We start from the raw sequence: 27,196 nt of genomic DNA, 5'->3' as shown, positions 1-27,196 counted from the left end.
TTATTTAATATGCTTCTACTTTTCGTTGTTTCTCAGGTCTGTTGCCACAGTTATTGGGAGTCGCCCCAGAGAAGGCCATAAAACTTACAGTAAGTCTTTTGATTTGATGCTTCTGATGAAGGTAGTTTGCACATATTCAGGAATCTAGCAGAGCTTCTCACATGAAATAGCAGGTCTGTGTTTCCTAGGAGGCGCTAACTGATTTGAATGTAGGGCACTCACCACGCACAGCTTTTTATTATTCCCCGAGGTATCACTGAACATCTGAAAATGTGATCATGTATTTGAACAAGATTTTTGGTGGTTGTCACCATTATCATCATCATAGCAGGGGCAGCGGCAGCAGCGAAATTCCCTTCAGTGCTGACTGTACTAGGTGCTTTCACGGTTTACCTGTGGTCGCTTTCATCTCGAGCACACCGCGTACAGTTTACAGATACGGAGAGTGAGGCCCACGAGGGTGAAGTATTTGCCTGCATTTGCACACTTCATCTGTGGGAAAGCTAGAATCCAAAAGCAGTTTTTTTCTGACTCCAGAACATATCACTCAAGTACACAAGTAATTTGTGTTCGAGGTGTATTGTGTAACATTTGCCAGAGCAACAGGTTGAGCAGTCTGATTTCTGGTTGAAGTTGGTGCTCCATCAGATTGGTTTTCCAGTGCCTGACTCCTATCTGACAGGTGGTAAGTAGTTAGTACGGATTTCTGGAATGGGTCAGTGATCACATTTTCATCACTAAGGTCATAAAGCCCCAGAGAGTTAAACCTTCCCTCTGTATTGGGCTGTGTAGTGTTGGTGCTGAAATGGTCCTTTTATCATCTTCCGATGTGACTGGTGGGACAGCTAATCTTCTGATTGATCCTTAAAATTGCTTGTGGTGTACACCATTTTGAGAATATTGTTCTTAATTAGTTAACGCTCTTGATGTTCTTTGAGAATCCTTGAGAAATGTCTGAGATGCTGAGTTTCCACCACGATGAAAGATCTGGTCAGCTAAATGTGTTTCAGTGATGAAGCTGTTGAGATTAAATCCTGTTAGAAGACTTGAAAGTGATTTTTAATCAAATCTTCCAGAAGTTTTTAAGTTATAGAATGTATGTTTTAATTGTATCTCTTGTTAATATGTCTCTCTTTCTATGCTATGGTAATTGCAGACATACATGAATTAGGCTTGTTAAACCACCTCTCTTAATTTATTTTCTCCCCCAAACATCAGGAATGCATGTCTATATATTCTAGCTTTCAAAAACGACATATATGAGATCAAGAGCAAGCTCTTAAGATCGTTCTTTTATTTAGTTTATGATTACTCCAAAACACTGAAAAAAAAATAACATTTATGTACAGTTGTATATGTGTGTTTGATGACTGTCTCTGTATTTTTTATCAGCTTTTCTAAATATTTTTCTTCAAGGTGAATGATTTTGTGAGGGATAAATTTATGCGCAAAGATGGCTCAGTCCCACTGGCAGCAGAAATTCTTGCCGGAGGATGTGTAAGTACCTTTTGCCGATCTCAACACTGAAGAGACTTGTTTCATGTGCATAGCCCTACCATGCTACCCAAGTGTGGACTAAGGCTTCTGTTCCCCACAGATCCTGCTCAAGGGCACTGTCTCCTAGGGCACCCTGGCGTTTCCTAGACAGGCAGCCGTTCCTGAGGTGGAAGGGGTAAACGTCTCTGGTCTTCCTGCCTGTTGAGTCATGCCTGTTAAATCCGCCATTGCTTGCAGCTCGTTCTGCAGTAGAAGTCGTCTGTGGCAGAAGTGTTTGGCCTTTGAGCACATCTTTGCTGACCTTTCGTGGAGTTTTATTTTTTGTGCAGTCTCTCCTACGGCACCCTCTGCTGGGTCAGGCACTGGAATTTGTAGTTTGAAGCCAGCAGCCATAGCCCTCTGCTTTGCTTTACTTCACACATGCCAGCAGGTCTTCAAGGCGCTCCCCGTGCTTCCGGGAGAAGGAGGTGGGGGGTGGTGGGCTGAGTGCGCTCTGCATTGTCAGAAACGCTTGGAATGAGTATTTCTTTATGTGGACGAGCGATCTGCGTCTTGTTCCTGAGCTCGGCAAAACATCGTGTCTTTTTTTAGTTCACATACGGGTTTGTTCATGTGAATGTAAATACCTTAAGTAAGTTAAACTCTTCTACAAAGACGGGTGCTATTTAAAGATAAGTTTGGTTAAGTAAACGGTCTTTGATCACTGGGGCAATAAATATGGGTATATTTTCCATCTAAACCTGTGTTTCTTATACAAAAGACGAGATCACTTTTTAATTTTTTTAAAAAATTCGCTTGTTCTGTGCAGGAATTGGTGATCATAAAATGATCTTTTCTTGAAAAGTCATTGAGTTTAGAAGTTGGGAAAACACCCGAGAATATTAAACCTTTGTCTGGAGAGGGCTTATTGTCCTAACATTGAATGGGGTTCCCTGAGTGTAGCAGGGGCGACAGAGTCCTAGCCTCTGGTGATTCTTAAGAGGCGGACGGAATTTGGCTCCGGCTTGACTCTTTCTGTTTGATCACTGACCTGTCAGAGACGGCCAGGTAAGAGCCCCTTGTCCTGTAACTTTAGGAGCATTGAGGATGGAAAAAGGGAGCCTTTAATGTCCTGAGTGAAAAGGACACACAATAATAATCAAAAAGAATATGAGGAGTTGCAGACATGGCTTTTGCCAGTAAGTATTCCTTTAAAACAATTCTAGCTTCCAGTTGAATAACTAGGTTTTCTAATTTTCAGTAGGCATAACCATGGGCTATATTTAGTGTATCCTCAAGGCTGCTACCAGGGGCCTGAGAGAACGGGCCGTTTCAGTAGGTCAGGTAGGTTTTTTTTTTTTCAAGTCAGGTTTTAAACTTGCTGAAAAGACATGATTATATATCTCTGTAAGAATTTAAAGTGGAAAACTAACTATGTGATACTACTCAAGATTTTTGGCAATAATCTTGAGCTTTATTTTCTTTTTATGAAAGCATTTTGCCCACACACAGGCCTGGGTGCCAAGGAGATTGGTCGTGGCACGTATCGTCTGCCGTAGGTGGTCTTGTTTTTTCGTTTGTGGTCGCCCATTTCAAATACAAAGCACCGATTGGCATCAGACGTGGTGCCTAGTTATTGTAAAGTGGTGCAGCCCCTTTGCAAACCTGATCTAAACACAGGCTTAAAATTGGAGCCACTGGGGCTTTACAGCTACTTAAAATATCTGCGAAATGAGGTTTGCCATCCTTCATCTCAAAGGTTGGGGAGACAGTGGTCCTCCGTGTTTCAAGTCTCCTGTTTTGATTCGTCTTGCCCCTCCTTCCCCCATGCCACTGCTTTAAGAAGTAGGAGTTTATTTTTCAGGTAAGCAATCCTGTAGGTGGCAAACAATCCAGCTCCTTTAGATCTCTGAGGAGTGGGTGGCTGGTTGCATTCAGCGTGTGTTTTGGAAGTAAGCAGCCGCGTCTTTCTCTGCAGGCCCTGGTGGCCTTGTCCCCATCCTCAGAGCCCGTCACATGCCCCCTTAGAGGGTCCTGTGAGAGTGCTTCTGCCTTGCTGGCCAGCCTGGACAACAGAGAGCTTAAAAGATGGTGTCGCATGGGCAGTTCCCCTTAGTTCACCCAGGCATCGCCCAGCCACGGGAGCTCACCTTGCTTTATTATTAGAGAGGATTAGCATACATGGCTGGCTTTTGCACTTATAACCCCAAATTCTGGTTTCTTTGAAGATGGTTTTTGTGTGTGTGGTTGGTTTGTAATCTGTTTTGTACAAAAACAAGGGTAAGAGGCAAGGAGGTCCTTGTCTCCTAAACTTAACTGTCTTCTAGCTAAACTAAGGCTTGTTTTATAAGATACGTATCAGGAAAACAACAGAAATGATAGTAAATTTGAAGGAAAGGGTTGGAGAAGAGAGAATAAAATAGGTCTCATTCGTTAATTTTTAAGATAATTCAATCTGTTTCTTCCATCCTTTCTTCCCCTCCTGAGTCGGGAGCTCAGTCCAGGAGGGAGACCGCTCTGGGGTGGTCACGGTCAGCACGGTCAGCACGGTCAGCAATGGTGGTGGCTCTCAGGATATGGGGCAGAGGACAGAGGACCTGTTGCCACTACCCATCTCCAGTTAGGTTCCCAGTGACTTTAAACCTGACATGTCATCTCTGAGTATGTTGTTGTGATTGCAGTGTTGCTGCTGCTTTAAGAAAAAATAACATATACCGTGCCATGTGGTCTGTAGGTTATAGTCCTCAGTTCAAGTGAGTCTTATGTGCCTGTTGTAGTGGAATAGAGGCTTGAAATCCTGAAGGCACTGGGGTCTTTGGCTTTTGATCTTCTGATCTTAAGGCTGTCTGAAAAGGAGACACAAATGGTTCCGTCATGGCATCATTAGATTAGCAGTCTAATCTACTTGGCCTGAAAATCTACATTGAAATGAAAAGAAATGAAATGATATTCACTGGGAAAAAATGTCAAAAAAGGATAAACCTCCATCCTATAAAGCTTGTATTTAGTAAAAATTATCGCATACCAATAAAATTTAACAGTATTCTGCAGTAATTTTTGGAAAGACAAGCAAATATACTCTTGAACAGTAGTCCTTTGACAATGGGCTTCCCTGGTGCCTCAGTGGTAAGGAATCTGCCTGCCAGCATAGGAGATGCAGGCAACACCAGTTAAATCCCTGAGTTGGGAAGATCCCCTGAAGGAAGAAATGGCAACGTGCTCCAGTATTCTTGCCTGGAGAATCCCATGGACAGAGGAGTCTGGCAGGCTACAGTCCATGGAGTCACGAAGAGTTAAATGCTACTGAACATAATGGGTCCACAGTATTTTTCCTTCTTTTAAAAAAATTTTATTTTATATTGAAGTACAGTTGATTAACAGTGTTATGTTTTAGGTGTACAGCAAAGTAATTCAGTTATATATATACATGTATGTATTCTTTTTAAAATTCTTTTCCAATTTAGGTTATTACAGACTATTGAGCAAAGCTCCCTGTTCTACACAGTAGGTCCTGTTGGTTATTTGTTTTAAAAATAGCAGGGTGTTCATGTTGATCTCAAATTCATTCTCTGTCCCCCCCACCCAGTTGACTGTAAGTTTGTTCTCTAAGTCCATGAGTCTGTTTCTCTTTGCTGTGTGCCTGAGCACTCAGTCACTTAGTCGAGTCTGCTCTCCACAACCCCATGGACTGTAGCCTGCCAGGTTCCTCTGTCCATGGAATCCTCCAGGCAAGAACGCTGGAGTGGGTTGCCATTTCCTAGTGCATCTCTGTGTTGTGAATAAGTTTATCTGTATCAGCGTCTTTAAAAGATTTTGGATGTGAGCATTGTCTTACGGTGTTTGTCTTCGTGTGGCTTAACTTCACTTCGAATGATGATCTCTAGGCCCATCGGTGTTGCTGCAGATGGCATCGTTTCACTCTTTTTCATGGCTGAGCAGTATTTCGTGGTGTGTATGCACATCTTCCGTCGCTGGGCATGCCGGTTGCCTCCGTGTCCTGGCTGTTGTGGATAGTGCTTCAGTGAGCATCGTGGTGCACGTATTCTTTCGAACCATGCTTTTCTCTGGATATGCACAGTGTGGGATTGTTAGGTCGTATGTTAGGTCTGTTTTTAGTTTTTTGAGGAACTTCCATACTGTTCTCCATAGTGGCTGTACGAATGTACATTCCTACCAGCAGTGTAGGAGGGCTCCCTTTTCTCCATGTCTTCTCTAACATTTATTGTCTGTAGATTTTTTTTTTTTTTTGGTGATGGCCATCCTGACTGATATGAGGTGGTATCTCATAGTTTTGATTTGCATTTCTCTAATAACTAGCAATGTTGAGCATCTATTCATGTGCCTGTTGATCATCTGTGTGTCTTCTTTGGAGAAATATCTTATTTAGATCTTCTGCCCATCTTTTGATTGGATTGTTTGGCCGTTTTTGATGTTGAGACACATGAGCAGTTTGTGAATTTTGGAGATTAATCCCTCATTTGCCACATCATTTGCAGATATTTTCCCCTATTTTGTGGGTTGTCTTTGGTTTATGGATCCCTTTGCTATGCAAAAACTTCTGAGTTTCATTAGATCCCATTTGGGTTTTTTGGTTTTGTTTTGTTTTGTTTCCCATTACTGTAGGAGTAATGGAAAGATAGTAATGGAAACTGCAAAAAAGATATTGCAGTTTATGTCAAAAAATGTTTTGCCCCTATGTTTTTCGCTAAGAATTTTATAATATCTGATCCTACATTTAGGTCTTTAATCCATATTGAGTTTATTTTTGTGTATGTTGTTAAAGAATGTTTTATTTCATTTTTCACATGTAACTGTCCAGTTTTCCCAGCACCATTTCTTAAAGAGATTGTCTTTCCTTTACTGTGTAATCTTGCCTCCTTTGACATAAATTAATTGACCGTAGGTATGTGGGTTTATTTCTGAGCTTTCTATCATGTTCCGTTGATCTGTTTTTGTGCCAGTACCATACATTTTTGATGACTGTCGCTTTGTAGTATAGTCTGAATTCAGGGAGCCTGATTCCTCCAGCTCCCTTTTTCTTAAGTCTTAAGATTGCTTTGTCTCTTTGGGGTCTTTTGTGTCTGCATACAACTTTTAAGATGTTTTGTTCTAGTTCTTTGAAAAATGCCATTGGTAATTTTTCCATCAAGATATATACATGTACGTTTGTGTGTGTGTGTATGTGTGAATCTATCTAATGCTTATGGGAGTTTATATTCGTTTTAAGAGAAAGAAATAGTTGATGTGTTCACATCATTGGTTCTGAAAGGGATTGGTGAGAATATGCTTGTGGGAAAACATGACATGAGGAGCAATCTCAACACACTGTTGACTGGGGGATTTTTGCAGAAATTAATGCTTATGGCCATTTGATTTATTATGTAAGTGAATATTGAAATATCTCCTGTCAATACTGTCTAAGTAACAAAAGATGTATTAATACGTCTCTGTTCAGTAAGTTAATTGCTCACCCCCAGAAGTAAGTATGACCCTAATATTGTTGCCGATATTCCCATTACTGTGGTAATTTCCACATACATGATGTTTTTATGCCTGTGTGTATAGCTGTGTATCAAAATACCATTTTTAAGGGATGTTTTTATAACTTTTTTTTTTTTGCTTTACATTCAATTGCAATTAGTTTTTATGGTTTAGAAAAATTAAAAGACACAGACACCTATGTGCCTACCACTTAAGATGTCAAACTTGACAAATGCAGCCAGAAGCCCGCATGTACCTGTCCCAATAGCTCCCCCATCTCCCGAGAGATAAACCTACCCTGAAATTGGTGTTTTTCATTCCCACACCTGCTCTTTATACTTACTGTGCCATCTGAGTGTGTCCCTAAGCTAGGTCAGTGTTTGCTTTCGGATGCTTGGTTCTGACCCAGTGCAACAGGAACACAGACCCAGAGAATCCTGTACTGGCACCTTCGCGTATTTTCTTACTAGTGCAACTGTGTGCTTTGCTTGGAAGAAAAGAATAGTAAATGCAAATATTATTTTCAAATGCTGTCGTGTGGCTGGCATACAGTAAGTCTATCTTACAGATGTGTGGATTTATAGGATTTTGCATAAATATAGTTGGAATGGTATATTTTTTTATTTCTTTTTTTTTTTAATTTTTACAGTGTTGTGTTGGTTTCTGCCATACAACAGGAATCAGTCATAGTTATACATATATCCCCTCCCTCTGGAGCTTCCCTCCCTTCACCTGTTGCATCCCTCTGGGTCATCACAGGGCGCCAGACTGGGCTCCCTGTGCTGCCCAGCGTCTTCTGCCCAGCCTCCATCTTATATGTGATAGTGAATATGTGTCTATTGTACTTTCCCTGTTCATCCCACTCGCTCCCTCTCCCACTGTGTCCACAAGTCCTTCCATTCTCTGCTTCTGTGTCTCCATTCCTTCCCTCAAAACAGTTCATCAGTACCATTTTCTAGATTCCATATATATGTGTCAATATACTGTTTCTTTTTCTGGCTTGACTTTGCTCGGTATGGCTGGTGATAGTTCCATCCACTGGAGTGGTGCACAAGCTCCCCACCTGCCTTACTGTCCCGACTCCTGCTCTTCTTCCTAACAGGAATGATGTCAGTGTTTCTCCATCACTGTGGAGGAAGGAGGTTCTGGCTATCTATTGTTGTGTAACAAGTCATCCTGAAACAGTAGTGGCTTCAAACAGCAGTTGACGACTCTTTCTCCCAGTTCTGTGGGCTGACTGGGTGCACTGGGGCAGTTCTTGCCTGTGATCTCCGTGTGGTGACGGGCAGACAGCAGCTGGGCTGGCATCGTCTGAAGGCTGTACTGGACAGCTAGGATGGCTCCCGCATGTGGCTGGTGCTTACTCTGGCCCGGGAGTGTCTGGGGCTCTTCTCCAGAGCACCTGCTAGGTTCCTCACTGTAGCTTGAGTTTTTCAAACCTTGGCAGCTTGATTCTAAGAGAATGCTTCCCCAAAACAAGCATTCTAAGGGTACTGGGTAGAAACTGCAAAACTTCGTATGGCCTAGCTTTCAATAGCATTTTGCTTCATTCTGTTGGTCAGACAAGCGCTCTGCCAGTTCAGCTTCAGGAGGAGAGAAGTTAGACTCAGTCTCTGAGTGAATGAGAATGATGGCAAAGAATCTTTAAACTGTCACTGGAGGGTTCAGTTAGCAGTGTCATGGGACAGGAGCATCCTCATTGCCCTGCACTTTATGAAGGCTTTGTAGTTAATCGCATGTCTTCTCCAAGGACCTGTTGGTGATTCCAGAACCCATTCCTGGTCCACAGCACTCTTGGTTGCAGGGAGCAGAAGCCCACTGGAAAAGGAGTAACTCAGTCAAAGTTTCCATTGAGGGTATACATGAAATCAAGGGCTCTTGAGAATTGAAGTGGGCTACTCTCTCTGCTTTCTCTGTGGCTTCTTGGTCTCTCTCACAGTGACTTTGCATCTCTGCATAGTTTTAAAAGACTTTCCTTTTTTCTTATTGGAATATAATTCCTTTGCAATGTTTGTGTTAGTTTCTACTGTACAGTGAAGTGAATCAGCTGCAAGGCTTTGCTTTTTTAAGAGCAGTTTTAGATTCACAAGATTGAGAAAAAGATACAAAGATTCCCCGTGTACCCCCTGCCCACATACCTGCATAGCCTCCCCATGATCAACATCCCCACTGGAGTGGTGCGTCTGTTACAACCGATGAAACTAGGTCGACACATTAGTCCTTCAGAGTGCATAGTTTACATTAGGGGTCATTCGTGGTGTCATGGATTCTGTGGCTTTGGACAAATGTATAATGACATATACCCGTCACTGTAATATCATGCAGAGTGTTTTCACTGCCCCGAAAATCTGTGCTCCATCTATCCATCCATGTTTTCCTCCCTGCCCCACCCCTAGCAGCCATTGGTGTTTTTGCTGTCTCCATAGTTTTACCTTTTCCAGAATGTCTTATGGTTGGAACCATGCAGTTTTGTAGATTGACTCTTTTCACTTAGTAATGTGCGTTTAAGGTTCCATGTCTTTCACAGGGCTTCCCTAATGGCCCAGTGGTAAAGAATTCACCTGCCAAACAGAAAATCTGCCTTCGATCCCTGGGTCGTGAAGATCCCCTGGAGAAGGAAACGGCAGCCCACTCCAGTATTCTTGCCTGGGAAATCTCACAGACAGAGGAGCCTGGTGGCCTACCAGTCCATGGGGTCACAAAAGAGTCAGGCATGACTTGGCATCTGAACAGCAACAGTATTCCTTTGAGTGTGTCATAGGTTGTCTGTCCTCCTACCGAGGGGCATCTTGGTTTCTTACACATTTTGGCGGTTGCAAGTAAAACTGCTGTAAACATCCTTGAGCCAGGTTTTTGTTGAAAACATAAAGTTTCAACTCCTTTGGGTAAATACCAAAGAGTGCGATTGTCGAATCTTCACTGTGAGACCGTGTTTAGTTTTGAAGGAACCTCCTAACTGCTCTCCAAAGGGGCTGTGCCGCTTTGCATCGTACCAGCAAGGCCGCTTGGCATCCGTGCCAGCATGTGTGCTGTCGGTGTTCCGTGCATCTCTTGACTTCTGTGAGCCATCTTCTCTTCCTCACGGTGTTCACTTCTCCAAGAATTCCTTTCATATTTCTGCTGGCCATCTGGTCTCTCAGTTTACATTTTGACCTGCAACTTATTATTATCCTCAGCTCTAGCTAATTGCTTAATTTTGTTTTGTTTTTCATTTAATTTTTTGAGAGGAAATTTGACTGACAAGCCTCAACTTGTGTGCTTGGTCGTAGAGCACCAGTGTGTGTGTGTGTGTGTGTGTGTGTGTGTGTGTGTGTGTGTGTGTATGTGAGTCAGTCAGTCGTATCCGACTCTTTGTTATCCCTTGGATTGTAGCCTGCCAGACTTCTCTGTCCTTGGGATTCTCCAGGCAAGAGTACTGGAGTGAGTTGCCATTCCCTTCTCCAGGGGATCTTTCTGACCCAGGGATTGAACCCGAGTCTTCGGCATTGCAGGCAGATTTTTCATCATCTGAGCCTCCAGGGAAGCCCATGACATGCCAGATATTCATGCCTTTGCTTGACAAACCTGTTTGTTTCAAGTATTTATAACTGTGTTCAAACGCTTGCTGCACCATTTTGCTTCTTAGTTTGAGTTCTGTAAGTATCCTGTGACTAACAGTGTAGGTACTTCTGTCATAAAATATACCCAGAGCCTCACTCCTTATGACTGAGCGTGGAATCCCTTCCAGTCAGTCATTTCAAACCAGGGAGAAAATTCCCTCATGTAATGAACACATGTGTCCTGGCAATCAGAGCCGGTCGTCAGAGGGTCTCACTTGGATTTAAGTCTTCTGTGACCATTCTCTTCCCAGGGTTTTCTGTGGAGATGTGGCCTCATGGTATAGTGTTCTGAAGGCAGAATTCTAATTCGTCTGTGCAGGGACACATATCCTACTTAGAAATATAGACTGATACAGGACTCAATCATTAAATTGAATTTCTATGAGATTGCTGCTGTGTCACATGTCAAGGAGCAAGATTTATTACGTGTTATAATGATGCTTTGGTTTTAATACTTACATTACAATTTATTTATAGTTTAATGAAAATCTAACAGCTAGTTACATTTCATTATTGTTTTTATTTGGAGTATCTCTAGGAGACTTTTTGCATACCCCTGAAAATACAAAACCATGTTGTAAGCTTCCCCACACCATGGTAATTTATAGTAATAGTTTAATAGATGACTTCCAGCAAGATTATAGTGAATTAAATTATCCTTGTTTCATAAACTTTAGATTATTTAAAATAATTTTCATATTTTTACGAACAAAAAATTGTACCAAACATACATATTTTAGTCAAGATCATATGATAAACGTTTTCTGTTTTTCAACATATGATTGTGATTTTTCATTTAAAAAATAACCATATTAAAGTTAGAGTAGAAAACTAAGCAAAAGAAACTGTCCATAATTCTTCAGTTCTCACACTGGTAAGTTTTCTTAATCTGTATTTATGCTTTTTCCCTGACTTCCAACTCTACTGACTTCAAGGCTCAGAGGTTGTATCAGGTATTATTAATATGCATGACCTGTTGTCTTTGTCAGATGTGATCCTGCTTTGCTATTTGAGCTCTTCCTTTATAACTTTGTGCTGACAGCTCATTGTATCCTGGGGGCCTTGGGTAGATGTTGACAGAACTGAGACATCTGTAAATGCCCAGGCTAGGACTCTTGTCTCACTCTTCTGCCTCTGCAGAACATTGTGCCTGACATCTGGGAAAGGGTTAAAAACATTTATGAAATGATTAAATAGATGCTCGACTAGTGTTGGTGATGAGGGCAGTAAATGTAGGATAGTCATCTGATACACTGTGCTGCCACTGACTTAATTATAAATGGGCAGTGGAGACACCGTACCTCCAGGGATTGGAACAGGGTGAAGGAATTGATGGACCTTAGGGAATACCTCTAACATGCTTACACATGTACACCCCCCAATGTTTCTCAGATAATATTTTCATTGGTCACTCAGGAAAGGAACCAAGCTTTAAAAAGCTCATATTGGTTTATTTGACTTCAGTTCTAAAAATGGCAAATAAACTAACCTGCAAATATATGCAGGATCTTAAGAACAGGATGAAGATAAACAACTTGGGGCACTTGGTAGAACTTACTCATTATTGCTTATGTTCTTAGTAGAAAAGATTTTATTGGATGGTTAACATGTGAAATTATGTCAGAATCATGAAGGAATCATAGAAAAGAATGGCTTTTTTAAAAAAAAAATGACTGACAACACTCAAATACCACAACATACCTGCTAGAGTAGGTGAAATCGAGAACACTGACAGTACCCGGGCTGGTGAGGATGTGGAGCAGCAAAAACTCTCATTTGTTCGTGGGGATGGTGAACAGTGGCGCAGCCACTTTGGAAGACAGTTTGGAGGTTTCTCAGCGAAACCTCCTCTCACAGGAAGATCCAATAACTACATTTTTGGTATTTACTCAAAGGGGTTGAAAACTTATGTTTTCAGCAAAAGCCTTCAAACTGCTACATAGTGTATGGTTCCAACCACAGGACATCCTGTAAAAGGCAAAACTATGCAGACAGCAAAAGGGTCAATGGTTGCCAGGCATTGGGAGGAGGAAGGGATGAAAAGCAGAACACAGGATTTTTAGGGCAGTGAAAATACTTTGTATGATATTTAGTTCAGTTCAGTCGCTCAGTTGTGTCCGACTCTTTGTGACCCCATGAATCACAGCACGCCAGGCCTCCCTGTCCATCACCAACTCCCAGAGTTCACCCAAACTCATGTCCATCGAGTCGGTGATGCCATCCAGCCATCTCATCCTCTGTCATCCCCTTCTCCTCCTGCCCCCAATCCCTCCCATCATCAGGGTCTTTTCCAATGAGTCAACTCTCCGCGTGAGGTGGCCAAAGTATTGGAGTTTCAGCTTCAGCACCAGTCCTTCCAGTAAACACCCAGGACTGATCTCCTTTAGAATGGACTGGTTGGATCTCCTTGCAGTCCAAGGGACTCTCAAGAGTCTTCTCCAACACCGCAGTTCAAAAGTATCAATTCTTCAGCGCTCAGTTTTCTTCACAGTCCAACTCTCACATCCATACATGACCACTGGAAAAACCATATTATAATGCTGCTAATATGTCAGTAACTATTTTCCCAGACCTATGGACTGTACACCTCCTTGAGTGAACCTTAATTAAACTCTGGATTTTGGAGGATTACGAAAATAATTTTGCTCCTTCACAGTTAGCCCAGTAAGTCTTCTGGGGGGTAGGATTAAGGCACTGGGCTGCAGTAAGAATTCTATGGCTTGCCTGGTGCTATGGAAAACTCTTTCTCCAGACTTGTACTTGAACTTGGGGAAAAAATAGAAGATATCTGATGGCAGTCAGAGTTCCAAACGCTGGCCTGAGTGGCTGAGGGCTGCCTTTGTGTGTGTGTGTCAGCCCCTCAGTTGTAACCCCAGGGACTGTGCCCCCACCAGGCTACTCTGTCCATGAACTCTCAGGGTAAAGAACACTGGAGTGGTAGCCATTCCCTTCGCCAGGGGGTCTTCCTGACTCAGGGATCGAACCCCAGTCTCCTGCTTTGCAGACAAATACTTTATCATCTGAACCCCCAGGGAAGCCAAGGGCTCCCTTGGTGCCTCAGAGACGTCGTCTGACCTGAAGCAAGCCCATCTCGTGATAGACCCTGAGCCAGCCAGCTGTTGCTCTTCTGTTCTCCTCCCTTCCCCTTCTTTGGGAAAATCTCTGAGTTTTTGTTTGACTCAACACAGTTCAAACCCTGGGTCGTCCTTCTGGTTTTCTAATAAATAGGAGAGGGATTTGTTGTAATATGAAAATATGAAGAAAGGTTGGCTCCCATCTTTAATACAGTTAAGATACTTGAGACATTGAAGGTCTGTAAATCATTAAGGAATTCTGTAGTCAAAATAGACATAACAGGCAGAGCCCAAATGTGAATGTATTTGACAGGTCTATACGTAAATAGTTTTTAATATCAGTCAAACCAATTCCACTTCAGTTTGTTGGTTAGGCTTCTATAAGCATATTAAAACTTGAAATTTAATATTTGTAAACCACATTAACCGTGTACGTTTTTTCTCCTTGCCATGTAGTTAAGAAATTAAGAATAGGAGATTTCAATTTGGTGTCTGTCTCAAAAACAGGTAAGTGGTAAGAATCTGTTCTCTTTTCAGAATTCTTAACAGTCAAGTCACAGATTTTTCGCTTAAAAGCTTAATTTACACATCAAATCAAAGAAGAAAATTCCATATTGCTTTGTGTTAAGAGGCGTGCATTTAATAAGTTTAACTAGGTGTAGTAGTTTTCTAGGCTGCCATAGCAAAATGCCACAGGCTTAACAATAGAAGCATGGCTTAAACGATAGAAAACGTTTTCCTCACACTTTTAGAAGCAGGAAGTCCAAGATCAAGGTGTCTGCAAGTTTGATTTTCTTCTTAAACTTCTTTCCTTTGCTTGCAGGTGGCTATCTTCCCCCTGCATCCTCACATGGCCAACCCCTCAATCTGTGTATTGTCTTTATCCTAATCTCTTAAGGACTCCGGTCATATTGAGTTAGGGCACACCCATAAGACTTCACAAGGACTTCCCTGGTGGCTGAGACGGTAAAGCGTCTGTCTACAATGCGAGAGACCCGGGTTCGATCCCTGGGTCGGGAAGATCCGCTAGAGAAGGAAATGGCAATCCACTCCAGTACTATTGCCTAGAAAATCCCATGGACAGAGGAGCCTGGTAGGCTACAGTCCATGGGGTTGCAAAGAGTCGGACACGACTGAGCGCCTTGAGTTATAAGACTTCACAAACTGTCGGTCAGGACTGAAGCGACTTAGCACGCATGGCACGCGTGACTTCACGGGCTTCCCACGTGGCCCTAGTGGTAAAGAACCTGCCTGCCAATGCAGGAGACATAAGAGATGCAAGTTCGAATCTCTGGGTTGGAAAGGTCCCCTGGAAGAGGAAATGGCAACCCACTCCAGTATTCTTGTCTGGAGAATCCCATGAACAGAGGAGCCTGGAGGGCTACAGTCTATAGGGTTGCAAAGAGTTGGACACGACTGAAGCGACTTTAGCACAAGTGCATATGACCTCATGTTCCCTTCATTACCTCTTAAAAGGCTCTGTCTCCAAGTTCAGTCACGTAAGAAGCATAGGCTCACGTCTTCAGCATACAAATTTTGGAGGGACAAGATTCAGCCCATAAGCCCAGGAGTTAAGAGTTCTTTTCTCAGCTGCAGGAAAGGTTCAGGCTCTTGATCACAGCAGGGTGCTGACCCCTCATGCAGCCACTGGGTCCAGCACTTTCCCTTCACAGCTGGATGGAGTGAGCGGCACCTCAGCCTCATGCCCTCATACTTCCCAGCTTCTCCTTAAGATTGCCGAGCACCTGCCCGTCTTCAATATTTGTGCACAGCAGCCGAGTGCTGTTGGGCACTGAGTTTGAATTTAAGTCCCTCGCTGTTATTTGCTGAATATCTGCTTTTGTACATGTGTTCTTCATACACCATGATAATACCTGCACTGCATACAAGTGACATGCGAGTTATTTTCATGCCTCCATTTAACACTGAGGTAGAGAGTAAATGGAAAATGTGTCGAAGCTTAGATTTCCTAAGAAATCTTTGTTTCCCAGTTTATTCAAATATCACACTCTTTATCATGCTGTATTCCCTCATAGCTCAGTTGGTAAAGAATCTGCCTGCATTTCAAGAGACCTGGGTTCGATTCCTGGGTTGGGAAGATACTCTGGAGAAGGAAGTGGCAACCCACTCCAGTGTTCTTGCCTGGAGAATCCCATGGATAAGAGGAGCCTGCAAGCTACAGTCCATGGGGTCGCAAGAGTCAGACACAGCTTAGCGACTAAATCACAAATCATCAGACATTTACTAGTATGGACCTTTATTGCAGTTACAGCTTTGTAGTTCTATTTGTATCTAAATAATCAAATTAATGTACCTAGGCTTTAGTTTTAAAAAACACCTCGTACTCCATAACTTCATATTAATCTATTTTTGACACATGTAAGCACACATATTTGAATGTCACTGTGCAATTAGATATTCTTAGCACATGTCACTTGTGAAAGGCACTTTAAATCTAAGTACATTCAACTGAGCATAATTAAAATATCAAGATACATATTCTTCATATACATTTTGCCACTTAATTTTTTAAGTAGCTCTAAGTATCTACCATGTGAATTCAAATTAAAGGGAGGTGATTAAATTATAGTTATATTTAATGCTTTTAGTTTAAAATATAGCAGAAATTACACTGTGTTAAAAAATACACTGCTGTGTTTTCTGTGGACAGCAGATTGATGACAGAATCAATTTTTTTTTTTTTTTACATGGAACACTATTACTATCCTCTGAGTATTCACAAGACTATTGCCTAGAATGGTGGGGGCAGGAACAGAGATCATCAGGGCTTTATCATCTCGTGAGTTCTTTTGATGCCTCCCAAATTCCAAGAAAGAATGTTCAAGGAATGCATCTTGGTTAGTAAAGAAGCATTAAGAGAAAGGCTCGTTTAGTTTGTAACAGTTGAGAGACAATGAGTTATGGGGGCTCCCGAACGTCTTTTACATTATCTAAAAGGTTATCTTTTCAATAATGTGTTTAAGCTGCTGCTGTTTCCTGTGATTGTAGTCGTGAGCAGAATGCCTCAAGTCATGTTTAATTCCCGTGTAACTTTTTTTTTGTTTGTTCCCACCCCGCAGTTTGAGAGATCTTAGTTCCCCAACCTGGGATTGAACCTGCATGGAGCCTGGCAGTGAAAGCACCAAGCCCTAACCACTGGACTATCAGGAGATTCTCTATTCCCATATGACTTTAAAACCCACTTGGTCATAATCATTGGCCCCCAAATAAGTTGCAGTTTAGTGGAGAGCACTGGTCTTGGAACAGAGAATTTGGGCAACACAGCGAGATTCTGGACACTGTTGCCTTTCTAAATATTTAATCTCTTGAAGTTCTGTTTTTAAGAAAGAACTATTTCTTCCTCCAGTAACGTTAACTGTGCAGATCAGAAGTGTTAGTGATGAAGTAAATCATATAATACGGCCGAAGGAACTTGGGTGGCAAAAGTGGGAGAAAGAGAAGAAAAAATCAAGCCGACAGAAGCACTTGGCACTGAGCAAAAGCTGTGAGAGGAGCCACATTTCAGGTTCTTTGCACACTATCTCACCCATTTCAGAGAGGGGGTATTGGAAGAAAAAAACCTATATTTTACTTAGAGGCTTGAGGACCGTATCATGGGAAAAATTAGAGCATTTGGAAAGAATGATGCTTTGTGTCGATAGAGTGCCATTCACTTGAGAAGCTTGGTGCTCCGGCTTCATGCTGACATAGTTGTAGCTTCCATAGCCCCACGTCCCTCTCTGGTTGCTCTCAGCCCTCCTGGAAGCAGAAGTGAATTGATGAAGATCACGGACTTTAGAGGGACTCGCGCAGCTAAAACTGGCATATGGAGACGTGCACTTCCATTTGTGTCCGGAGCAAGATCTGGCGTCTGGCATCCACTTGCGTTCTTCTCCGTTGCTTCAGTCGTGTCCAACTCTTTGTGTTGACCCCATGGACTGTGGCCCGCGGGCTCCTCTGTCCATGGGATTCTCCAGGCACTGGAGTGGGTTGGCTTTTCCTTCTCCAGGGGATCTTCTTGACCCAGGAATCGAACCTGTGTCTCTTAGGTCTCCTGCATTGGCAGGCATTTATTCTTTATCACTAGTGCCACCATAAACCCTAGCATCCTGTTGGGATGGCTTTAAAAGCCAAATATTAAAACTCGATCTTGAGCATTAAGGGTGACTGTGTTGCCTTTCCCTTCTAGCCGTCGTATCGCCTGATCAGGAGTGCATGGTGCGTCGTTTTCGGCAGGGGAAGCTCTTCTGTACTGCACTCCGTCTAGTCTCTTTCTCAGCCCCTTCTGTGCACATTTCCACAGCGGCTTGCCAGCTGTTGAGAGCAGCCCACACCTAATAGGACAGAGACCAGTCCACAGATGGTGTTATAACCTGTGCTGGTTATCTACCTAGCCACTGTCATTTTTACCAGGACATCATGATTAACTGTTTCTCAGTAAAAAAAAAAAAACAAAAAACAAAAAAACAAAAAAAACTTCAAAATATATAAGTACCCAGAATGTATTGAATGTTAGTGTGAATTTCATTAAATATAATTGAATGAATTTGTATTAAACAAAAGCCATCAGGTTATACTGAGCTCTAGGGCATCACCTGTCACTCAGAGGAGTTCTTTCCATCCTTTTCTTACTCCCCCCCTTTTTTTTTGACCTGATAAGGCCACTTCCTAGGAATCCTGATTATGACCGTGCTTTCCTATGAAAAAAGGTTTAATTTGCAAGTTCCTAGGAAAGAAAAATTTGAAAACTCAATTGCACTGGCTTTAAAAAGGCTTGTTTAAACTAAATTCACCTAAACAGAGTTCCATCATGTATATATTAATGGTGCTCAGTACCACTGATGAAGAAGGCAATGGCACCCCACTCCAGTACTCTTGCCTGGAAAATCCCATGGGCGGAGGAGCCTGGTAGGCTACAGTCCATGGGGTCGCTATGAGTCGGACGCAACTGAGCGACTTCACTTTCACTTTTCACTTTCATGCATTGGAGAAGGAAACGGCAACCCACTCCAGTGTTCTTGCCTGGAGAATCCCAGGGACGGAGGAGCCTGGTGGGCTGCCATCTATGGGGTCGCACAGAGTCGGACACGACTGAAGCGACTTAGCAGCAGCAGTACCACTGATTGAGCGCTGTGGTGTGCTGGCGCTTGGTACTTGATTTGGTACCAAATCCGGTTCTTATTTCCATGTTCTGCTCTCATCACCCTCTAAATAACACCCAAAATATGGGCTCCACGAGGGTGAGGATTTGTGTCAGTTTCGTTTATTCCTGTCCACCCAATTCTACAGTTGGCGCATTGAAAGCATGAAGAGCCTTAATGTCACTGTGTCCATTTTACAGATGAAGTAACTTTTGAGCCTGTAAGAAGCTTGTCAGAGCCTAGGCTGTCAATCACGGGGCCACACTGACTCCCAACAGCGCCCCCCATTGCTTGAGCAGCTGCTCTGTGTCAGGCCCTGTGCTGGGTGTTGGTACATACTACTTTATTTAGTCCTCACAATGAGTCTGTGAAATGGTTACAACTCTTTGTTGTTGTTCAGTAGCTAAATCATGTCTGACTCTTTGTGACCCCGTGGACTGCAACATACCAGGTTTTCCTGTCCTTCACTATCTCTTGGAGTTTTCTCAAACTCAAGTCCAGTGAGTCGGTGTTGCTTTCCAACCATCTCATCCTCTCTTGCCCCCTGTTCCTCCTGCCCTCTATCTTTCTCAGCGTCAGGGTCTTTTCCAGTGAGTTGGCTGTTCGCATCAGGTGGCCAAGGTACTGTAGCTTCAGCTTCGGCATCAGTCCTTCCAGTGAATATTCAGAGTTGATTTCCTTTAGGATTGACTGGTTTGATCTTCTTGCTGTCCACGGGACTCTCAAGAGTCTTCTCCAGCACCACAGTTCGAAGGCATCAGTTCTTAGTGCTCAGCCTTCTTAGTGGTCCAGCTCTCACACCTGTACATGACTACTGGAAAAACCATAGCTTTGACTAGATGGCCCTTGTCAGCAAAGTGATGTCTCGGCTTTTTACTTGTTTATTTTTTTGTCTCTACTTTTTAATGCACTGTCTAGGTTTGTCATAACTTTTCTCCCAAGGAGCAAGCATCTTTTAAACTTCATGGCTGCAGTCACCACCCACAGTGATTTTGGAGCCCCGCAAAATAAAATCTTTCACTGTTTCCACTTTCCCTACCTGTTTGCCATGGAGTGGTGGGACTGGATGCCCTGATCAGAGCAGCCCTGTGTAGTGTTTAAACTCTAGCTGCCTGCTTCATCTTCCAGTCTTCGGTCAGAGGGCTTGAAGGCATGAGCAGGGGCCTGGGGCTCTTCCTTAGAGGTCACTAACTGCTTCATCCTCTCATCTATGTTGCAGGTCAGACTGACTGTGCCATAACTTCCCCGGGAGAGCCAGAGTAACTCTGCTGTTGCTGCTTAGGGCTCTTACGTTGCTGTTTTGATTTATGCTTTAGAACTTGAGTTGTGGCTCCTTACGCCAAATCCCAATCCATTTGATTCTATTCTCTGTATCTTTGAAGGCTATATAGTAAGACTAAGACTAATAATTGTCAGTTTCTGCTGTGAATCGAAATTATCCCACAACTCTGTGTGTATCATTAAAGCAAATCTGCAAGCTTTACAAAACTCCCTTCCACCCCTCCTCCTCACCTCAGAACTTGTGCTGTTCTGCTTAAGTGTAACATAATTATCTGTTTATCTTTTCACTCTCCCTAGATCTTTTTCTCCTTAATACCCTAAATAAATTTTCATTCCACCTTGCTTGCTTCCGTAAATGACTAGCATTCTCTCTTTCTCCGCTTCCCTTGAGAAATGGAGATGACAGGCGCTCTCTAATTTCTCAGCCTCCCTCTGCAATCACAGGTCGCTGCACGCGCTGGACTTGGCCTCCCCGTCTCAGCAGCCTTGGCTGGCTGCCCTCTGCCCTTCAGGAAGCCCCTCTCTTGACATCCGTGCCTGTGTCACCGTGCACTGTGGTGTGCAGCTGGAGGATCTCATCATTTCTTAGCTCTTTGTTGCTTTCTTAGTCACTTAATTGTGTCTGACTCTTTGCGACTCCATCGACTGTCACCCATCAGGCTCCTAAGATCATGGAATTCTCCAGGCAAGGACACTGGAGTGGGTTGCCATTTCCTCCTTCAGGGGAATCTTCCCAACCCAGGGTTCAAACCCACATCTCCCGTATTAGCAGGCAGATTGTTTACCTCTGAACCACCAAGGAAGCCCTCTCTCCTGGGTGTTTCATCTTCCTTTCACCCCATATGAACCCTTGCCTTCAGGCAGCACATACGTAGGGTGATGCCCTCATCCGTGTCTCAGTCCTTAATTCCCACCTTGCCCTTTTGTTGCCTCTGGATGTGTCATTTCTCTAGGTCTCTTTGTTCCTCCATTTTACACGCATGCAAAAACTCTGATCCTTTCTCTGATCCTACCCACTCTTAGCCCCGCGCTCAGCTCCAAGCCCTGCTGATCTCTGCTGCTTCTCCCCACCGCCTGTCTCAGGGCTTCCCTGACAGCTCAGCGGTAAAGAACCTGCCTGTGCATGCAGAAGACACATGAAATGTGAGTCCCATCCCTGGTCAGGACGACCCCCTGGAGGAGGGTTCCCCTGCAGGCACCCACTCCAGTATTCTTGCCTGGAGAAGTCCATGGACAGAGGAGCCTGGTGGGCTCCAGACCACGGGGTCAAAAAAGTCAGACACAGCTTAGTGATTGAGCACGCACCCCCACCCCTACCTCATCACCAAGTAACGGTTGTAATTCCGGCCTTTCTTCTCTCTCACCTAGTCTGCTAAATGCTTACTTTTTATCCTTGCCTCAGTGGTTCTCCCTCCTAGTAAACTGCCCCCTCACAGCTCAGTTGGTAAAGAATCTGCCTGCAATGCAGGAGACCCCGGTTTGATTCCTGGGTCGGGAAGATCCCCTGGAGAAGGAATAGGCCACCCAGTCTAGTATTCTTGGGCTTCGCTTGTGGCTCAGCTGGTACCTACAGTGCGAGAGACCCCAGTTTGATTCCTGGGTGGGGAAGAGCCCCTGGAGAAGGGAAAGGCTACCCACTCCAGTATTCAGGCCTGGAGAATTCCATGGACTGTATAGTTCACAGGGTCGCAGAGTCGGACACGACTGAGCAACTTTCACTTTCGCTTTGCTGCCCAGTCACCTTTCTGAGACCTGGATACTAGTCCCAACACTGGCCGGCTCCTAAACTTGCCAGCTTCCCTCCCACCACAGGCTCACGCCCAGGCATCTCCCCACAGGGCAGCTCCACTCACCGAGGGTGGCAGTGCAGGCTTTCCCCGCACTGGCCCCAGTAGTCTTATTTTCCACCATACCGTCTCATACCCCTTCCAGCCATCTGAAGCGATGATTCTTCCATGCTTCCACGATAAGCAGTGGAAATCAGTGCTCAGGCTCTGGCGTGCAGCAGGTCTAGTTTTGAATCCAGGCTTCACCTTCTTAGGTGTGTGACCTCTGGCAAGGTACATAACCTCCTTTCAGCCTCACTTGCTTACTTATAAAATGAGAATACTATTATCACCTATCTGATGATGTTTTGAGGACTCAGAGAAAGTCTGATAGAGCTTTTGGCAAGCACTCAATAGATGTTCTGGGATGATCATGTTAATTTCATCATAATTATCCTTATTGGAATCTCTTTGGACAGTTGTGCTGCTGGTTTTATTTCCCTTCTGAGTGTGGCACAAGCTCTTGTCAGGGTGACTGTGTCTTTCTCTGCCTGGATTCAGTTCAGTTCAGTCGCTCAGTTGTGTCCAACTCTTCGTGACCCCATGAATCACAGCACACCAGGCCTCCCTGTCCATCACCAATTCCCAGAGTTCACTCAAATTCACATCCATCGAGTTGGTGATGCCATCCAGGCATCTCATCCTCTGTCGTCCCCTTCTCCTCCTGCCTCCAATCCCTCCCAGCATCAGAGTCTTTTCCAATGAGTCAGCTCTTCGTATGAGGTGGCCAAAGTACTGGAGTTTCAGCTTTAGCATCATTCCCTCCAAAGAAATCCCAGGGCTGATCTCCTTCAGAATGGACTGGTTGGATCTCCTTGCAGTCCATGGGATTACCTAAATCCTAACTGCGGTTCAGTGACCAGTTTACATGTTATCTACTTTTTTCTTTTTTCACCAATCCTGTTTTTTATTTTTTAATTTTAGTTGTGGCAAAAACACATGGCACATAATTTACCATCTTAACCGTTGTTTTTTCTTGATGTATCTGTCTGTTTTTGATTGCGCTGGGTTTTGCTGCTGTGTGAGGGCTTTCCCGTTGCAGTGAGCGGGGCTATTCTGTTGTGCCGCACAGTCTCTCGTTGTGGTGGCTTCTCTCGTCGCAGAGCACGGCTCTCAGTGCGTGGGCTCACTAGCTGTGGCTCACAGGCTTCAGTTGCCTGTTGCATATATAGGATCCTCTCGGACCAGGGATCAGGCCCAAGGCCCTAGCTTTGGCAGGCGGATTCCTATCCATTGTACCACTAGAGAAGTCCTTCAGTTCATTTCAGCTCAGTCACTCAGTCGTGTCCAACTCCTTGCGACCCCATGAATCCCAGCACGCCAGGCCTCCCTGTCCATCACCATCTCCCGGAGTTCACTCAGACTCACGTCCATCGAGTCCGTGATGCCATCCAGCCATCTCATCCTCAGTTGTCCCCTTCTCCTCCTGCCCCCAATCCCTCCCAGCATCAGAGTCTTTTCCAGTGAGTCAACTTTCGCATGAGGTGGCCAAAGTACTGGAGCTTCAGCTTCAGCATCATTCCTTCCAAAGAAATCCCAGGGCTGATCTCCTTCAGAATGGACTGGTTGGATCTCCTTGCAGTCCAAGGGACTCTCAAGAGTCTTCTCCAACACCACAGTTCAAAAGCATCAATTCTTCGGGGCTCAGCCTTCTTCACAGTCCAGCTCTCACATCCATGCATGACCACAGGAGAAGTGCTTCACCATTCGTAACTGTACGATTTAGTAGTGTTACCTGTATTCGTACAGCTATGCAACACATCTCTATAAGCTTTTCATCTTAAAAAACGGAAGCTCCGCTCTTAGAACAGTTTCTCTTTTCTTCCCTCTGCCAGTCCCTGGCAACCATGGCTTTCTATGAATTTGTCCTTGAGGTTCATGCGTGTTGTAGCATGTGACAGGATCTCTTCCCTAAATAACAGTCCAGTGTATGTATGTCCCACCTTTTCTTTGTATATTCATTGGCTGATGGACATTTTGGAGTATTTTCAATATTCTCCTTAAAAAAAAAGGAACTTAGAGATAAAATCAAGCCAAAGTGGAAACCTTGTTTAAATCTTGATTCAAAGAAACCAGTAAACACATTTTGGAGCCAATTTGTATTTTTAACTTTGGACTAGGTATGAGATGATACCAAAGAAATAGTATGAGTGAAAATAATATTGTGATTTTGTTAAAAAATATCCGCGCATTTAGGGAGCCATGCTGAATCCTGTAGAGGTAAAAACTCTGTTGTGTGACATCTGCTGTAAGATGTATCAAGCAGTAAAAGGGAAAGGGTGTCTTAAAAAAACAGGACAAGTTATACAAAGCCACGGTAACCGAGCAGCATGGTACTGGCTGAAAACCAGGCACATGAAGCTAATGGAATAGAACAGAGGACTGAGAAACACACCCTTGTGCATATGGAAGTGGCAAGACCACCCCGTGGGAGAAAGAATGGTTTTTTCCAACAAAGGGTGTTGAGAAAACTGGATATGCGTGCATGCTAAGTCACTTCAGTCATGTCCAACTCTTTGTGACCCTACAGACTGTGGCCTGCCGGGCTCCTCTGTCCATGGGATTCTCCAGGCAAGAATACTGGAGTGGGTCCCCGTGCCCGCCTCCAGGGGATCTCCCCGACCCAGGGATGAACCCATGTCTTTTATGTCTCTTGCATGTGCAGGCGGGGGTTCTTTCCCACCTGGGGCGCCCTTGAGAAAACAGATATCCACATGCAAAAAAATTAATTTGGACCCTAACCTTACATTAAATGTAAGACCTGAAACCGTAAAACTACTGGAAGAAAGCACAGGGGAGAAACTTGATGACGTTGGATTCGGCAGTGATTTCTTGGTATGACACCAAGGGCCCAGGAGCAAGGTTAGACAAATGAAGCTATCTCAACTTTAAAAACATCTGTGCACCTGTTATCTCCTTATGTATTTTACCGCCTCCCCAGATTATCCAAGCTAGCAGAAACCTTTCCCTCCTTTGAATTTCACGGCAGTGTGTCTGGACCTTCGCTCTTCCCACATATTTATCTTACGTGCCGTTGTTTGTATTCATAAGGGATATATTTCTTGGAGTCAGTAGAAAACCCTTCCTTCTGCTTGTTGGTTGGGTAGCTCTGAAGTGTAAGTTGCTGTATTAGTTTGTTAGAGCTGCCGTAACAGAATACCCACTGGTGGGGTGACAAGGTAAGTTGATTTTCTCACATTCCTGAAGGCTGGAAGTCCAAGACCAAGGTGTGTGCAGGGTTGGTTCCTTCTGAGGCTCCTCTTCTTGGCTTGGAGACAGCTGCCTTCTTGCTCTGCTCCACGGCCCTTTCTCTGTGTATACACGTGTCTGCATCTTGGCTTCCTCTTACTGTAAGGACACCAGTCACATTGGATTAGGGCCTACCCACAGGATTTCAGTTTCCCTTAATTAGTTCTTATGAAGTCCTGTATTTGATTTTAGTCACAGTCTAAGATACTAAGGGCTGAGACTTTAATATATGAATTTTGGTGGAATACTGTTCAGCACATAATAGTTGCTTCCATCTTTCTATGCCTCGGTTTCCTCTTATGTAAAATCTGGGGGGAAAATTGCCTCTTGAGTGAACAGAAAGCATAGAGAATATTGATGCATGCAAGACAAACACCCTAATAGCCTCTGATGGTTGCTTAATGAATGTTTATTACCTCCAGTCCTCTTTAAAACTCCTTGAGAACAGGAATGCTTTCTCACTCATCTTGTGTCCTTACTGTTGCTAGGACAAACTTGGAACCTGATTGGTAAAAATATTTGGTGACTTGGGACTTCCTTGGTGGTCCAGTGGCTAAGACTATGGGCTCTCAGTGCAGTAAGCCCAGGTTCGATTCCTGGTCAGAGAACTAGATCCCACATACCTCAACTAAGACCAGCACAGCCAAATGTATACATCTATATATATGTTTCTTTTTTAATTTGTCGAATAAATACATGAATGAATGATCAAGCCTCAGAAGTGAATCTGCAATAGGCGCGTGAGTTTCTGTTTAGGTGGATCCAGATACTGGATATTAAGTAAGATTTCAATCATGAAAACTATACTGAGAAGCCTGAAAAGAAGTCAGCGAACCCACTATAATATTTTATGCTGGTTCTGACGTGCAAAACTGTCACCTGGCCTGCTTGCCACAGACTCCAGAAAGTCACCGGGAAGTGCTTTGTGACGAAATTGTACACATACAAAAAGCAGTATCTTCCCAGCCAGAGGCCTCAAGTGATGAGGGACATGGAGACATCACATGCACAATAGGTGTTCCTGTCCGCTGTCTGCAGATTCAGCTGTCTTTGATGTCTGCAGAGGAGGGGTGTGGGTACGGCGCTGTGAATGGACAATCGGCCAGGAGGCTGAAGAGCAGCCGTGGCACACCATTCAGTGAGCGGGTCGTGGTGGTGCCCAGACCCCGTGCATCTGATGATAAGCATCTTCTCTTGGTGCCTCGGAGTCTCTCATTTCCTTCCAGTTTGACTCCAAAGGACTGATTCGTCTTCAGCCCCACTACAGCATGCCACTTTGAGTCTGTAGGTTCTTTCTTTCTGAAGCCCCAGAGGTAATGAGCCCATCATCATTTCTTCCTAATATCACTGCACTCTTTTCTCCCCACTGCCTCTATTTTCTGCAGCTCTCTGAAGGGAACTTTTGCATCGTCCTTAGTGATTAGACTTTACTGTGCTGTCCTAAAAGGTTGATATGTATCAGTTGGCTTGGAGTCAAGGGAGGTGTGTATTATTTCTTATTTTATTGTATATAATATTAACTTTTGTGAGTATTATTTATAAGATAATGAATGGGCTTCCCTGGTGGCTCAGCGGTAAAGAATCTGCCTGCCATGCAGGAGATGCGGGTTCGATCCCTGGGTCAGGAAGATCCTGTGGAGAAGGAAACGACAGCCCACTCCAGTATTCTTGGCTGGGAAAGTCCCATAAATAGAGGAGCCCGGCGGACTACAGCCCATGAGGTTGCTAAAGAGTCAGACACAACTTAGCAACTAGACAGTAACAACAAAGGTAATGAATAAGATAGCAATTCTATACCTAAACATCATAACCTTTAATAATGTTATTACTACTTGGATATGTATAAAAGGTTTGTTAGAAGTTCAGATGTAAAACATGTAAATGTTACTCTCTGAAAGTATGTAGAAAACTAGAATTAGAAATCAAAGCCTTAAGCCCTTTAAGCAGCCTCTCAGAGTTGAAAGGCAGCCTAGAGATGATGTAGTGAAGTGAAATGGTTCTCAACTCTCACTGCACATTTTAATCACGTAGGGAGGGGCAGATGCAGAAATTCTCATTTAATTTGCCAA

The 27,196-nt window shown here is 43.8% G+C and overlaps 1 protein-coding gene across 3 annotated transcripts in view; it reads left to right on the top strand.

The window, feature by feature from the left end:
* Positions 1-27,196, top strand: part of SLC25A13 (solute carrier family 25 member 13) — a 230,810-nt gene that overhangs the window by 164,792 nt on the left and 38,822 nt on the right. For all 3 annotated transcript variants that reach the window (XM_012176365.5, XM_004007743.6, XM_060414491.1), the window contains exons 12-13: positions 37-89; positions 1,417-1,497. In XM_012176365.5, the coding sequence (XP_012031755.1) occupies positions 37-89; positions 1,417-1,497 (134 nt within the window). The remainder of the gene's footprint in view (positions 1-36; positions 90-1,416; positions 1,498-27,196) is intronic.

Source organism: Ovis aries, chromosome 4, assembly GCF_016772045.2.
Source record: "Ovis aries strain OAR_USU_Benz2616 breed Rambouillet chromosome 4, ARS-UI_Ramb_v3.0, whole genome shotgun sequence".
NCBI classification, from domain to species: domain Eukaryota; kingdom Metazoa; phylum Chordata; class Mammalia; order Artiodactyla; family Bovidae; genus Ovis; species Ovis aries.
This window is presented reverse-complemented; position numbering and strand designations above follow the sequence as displayed.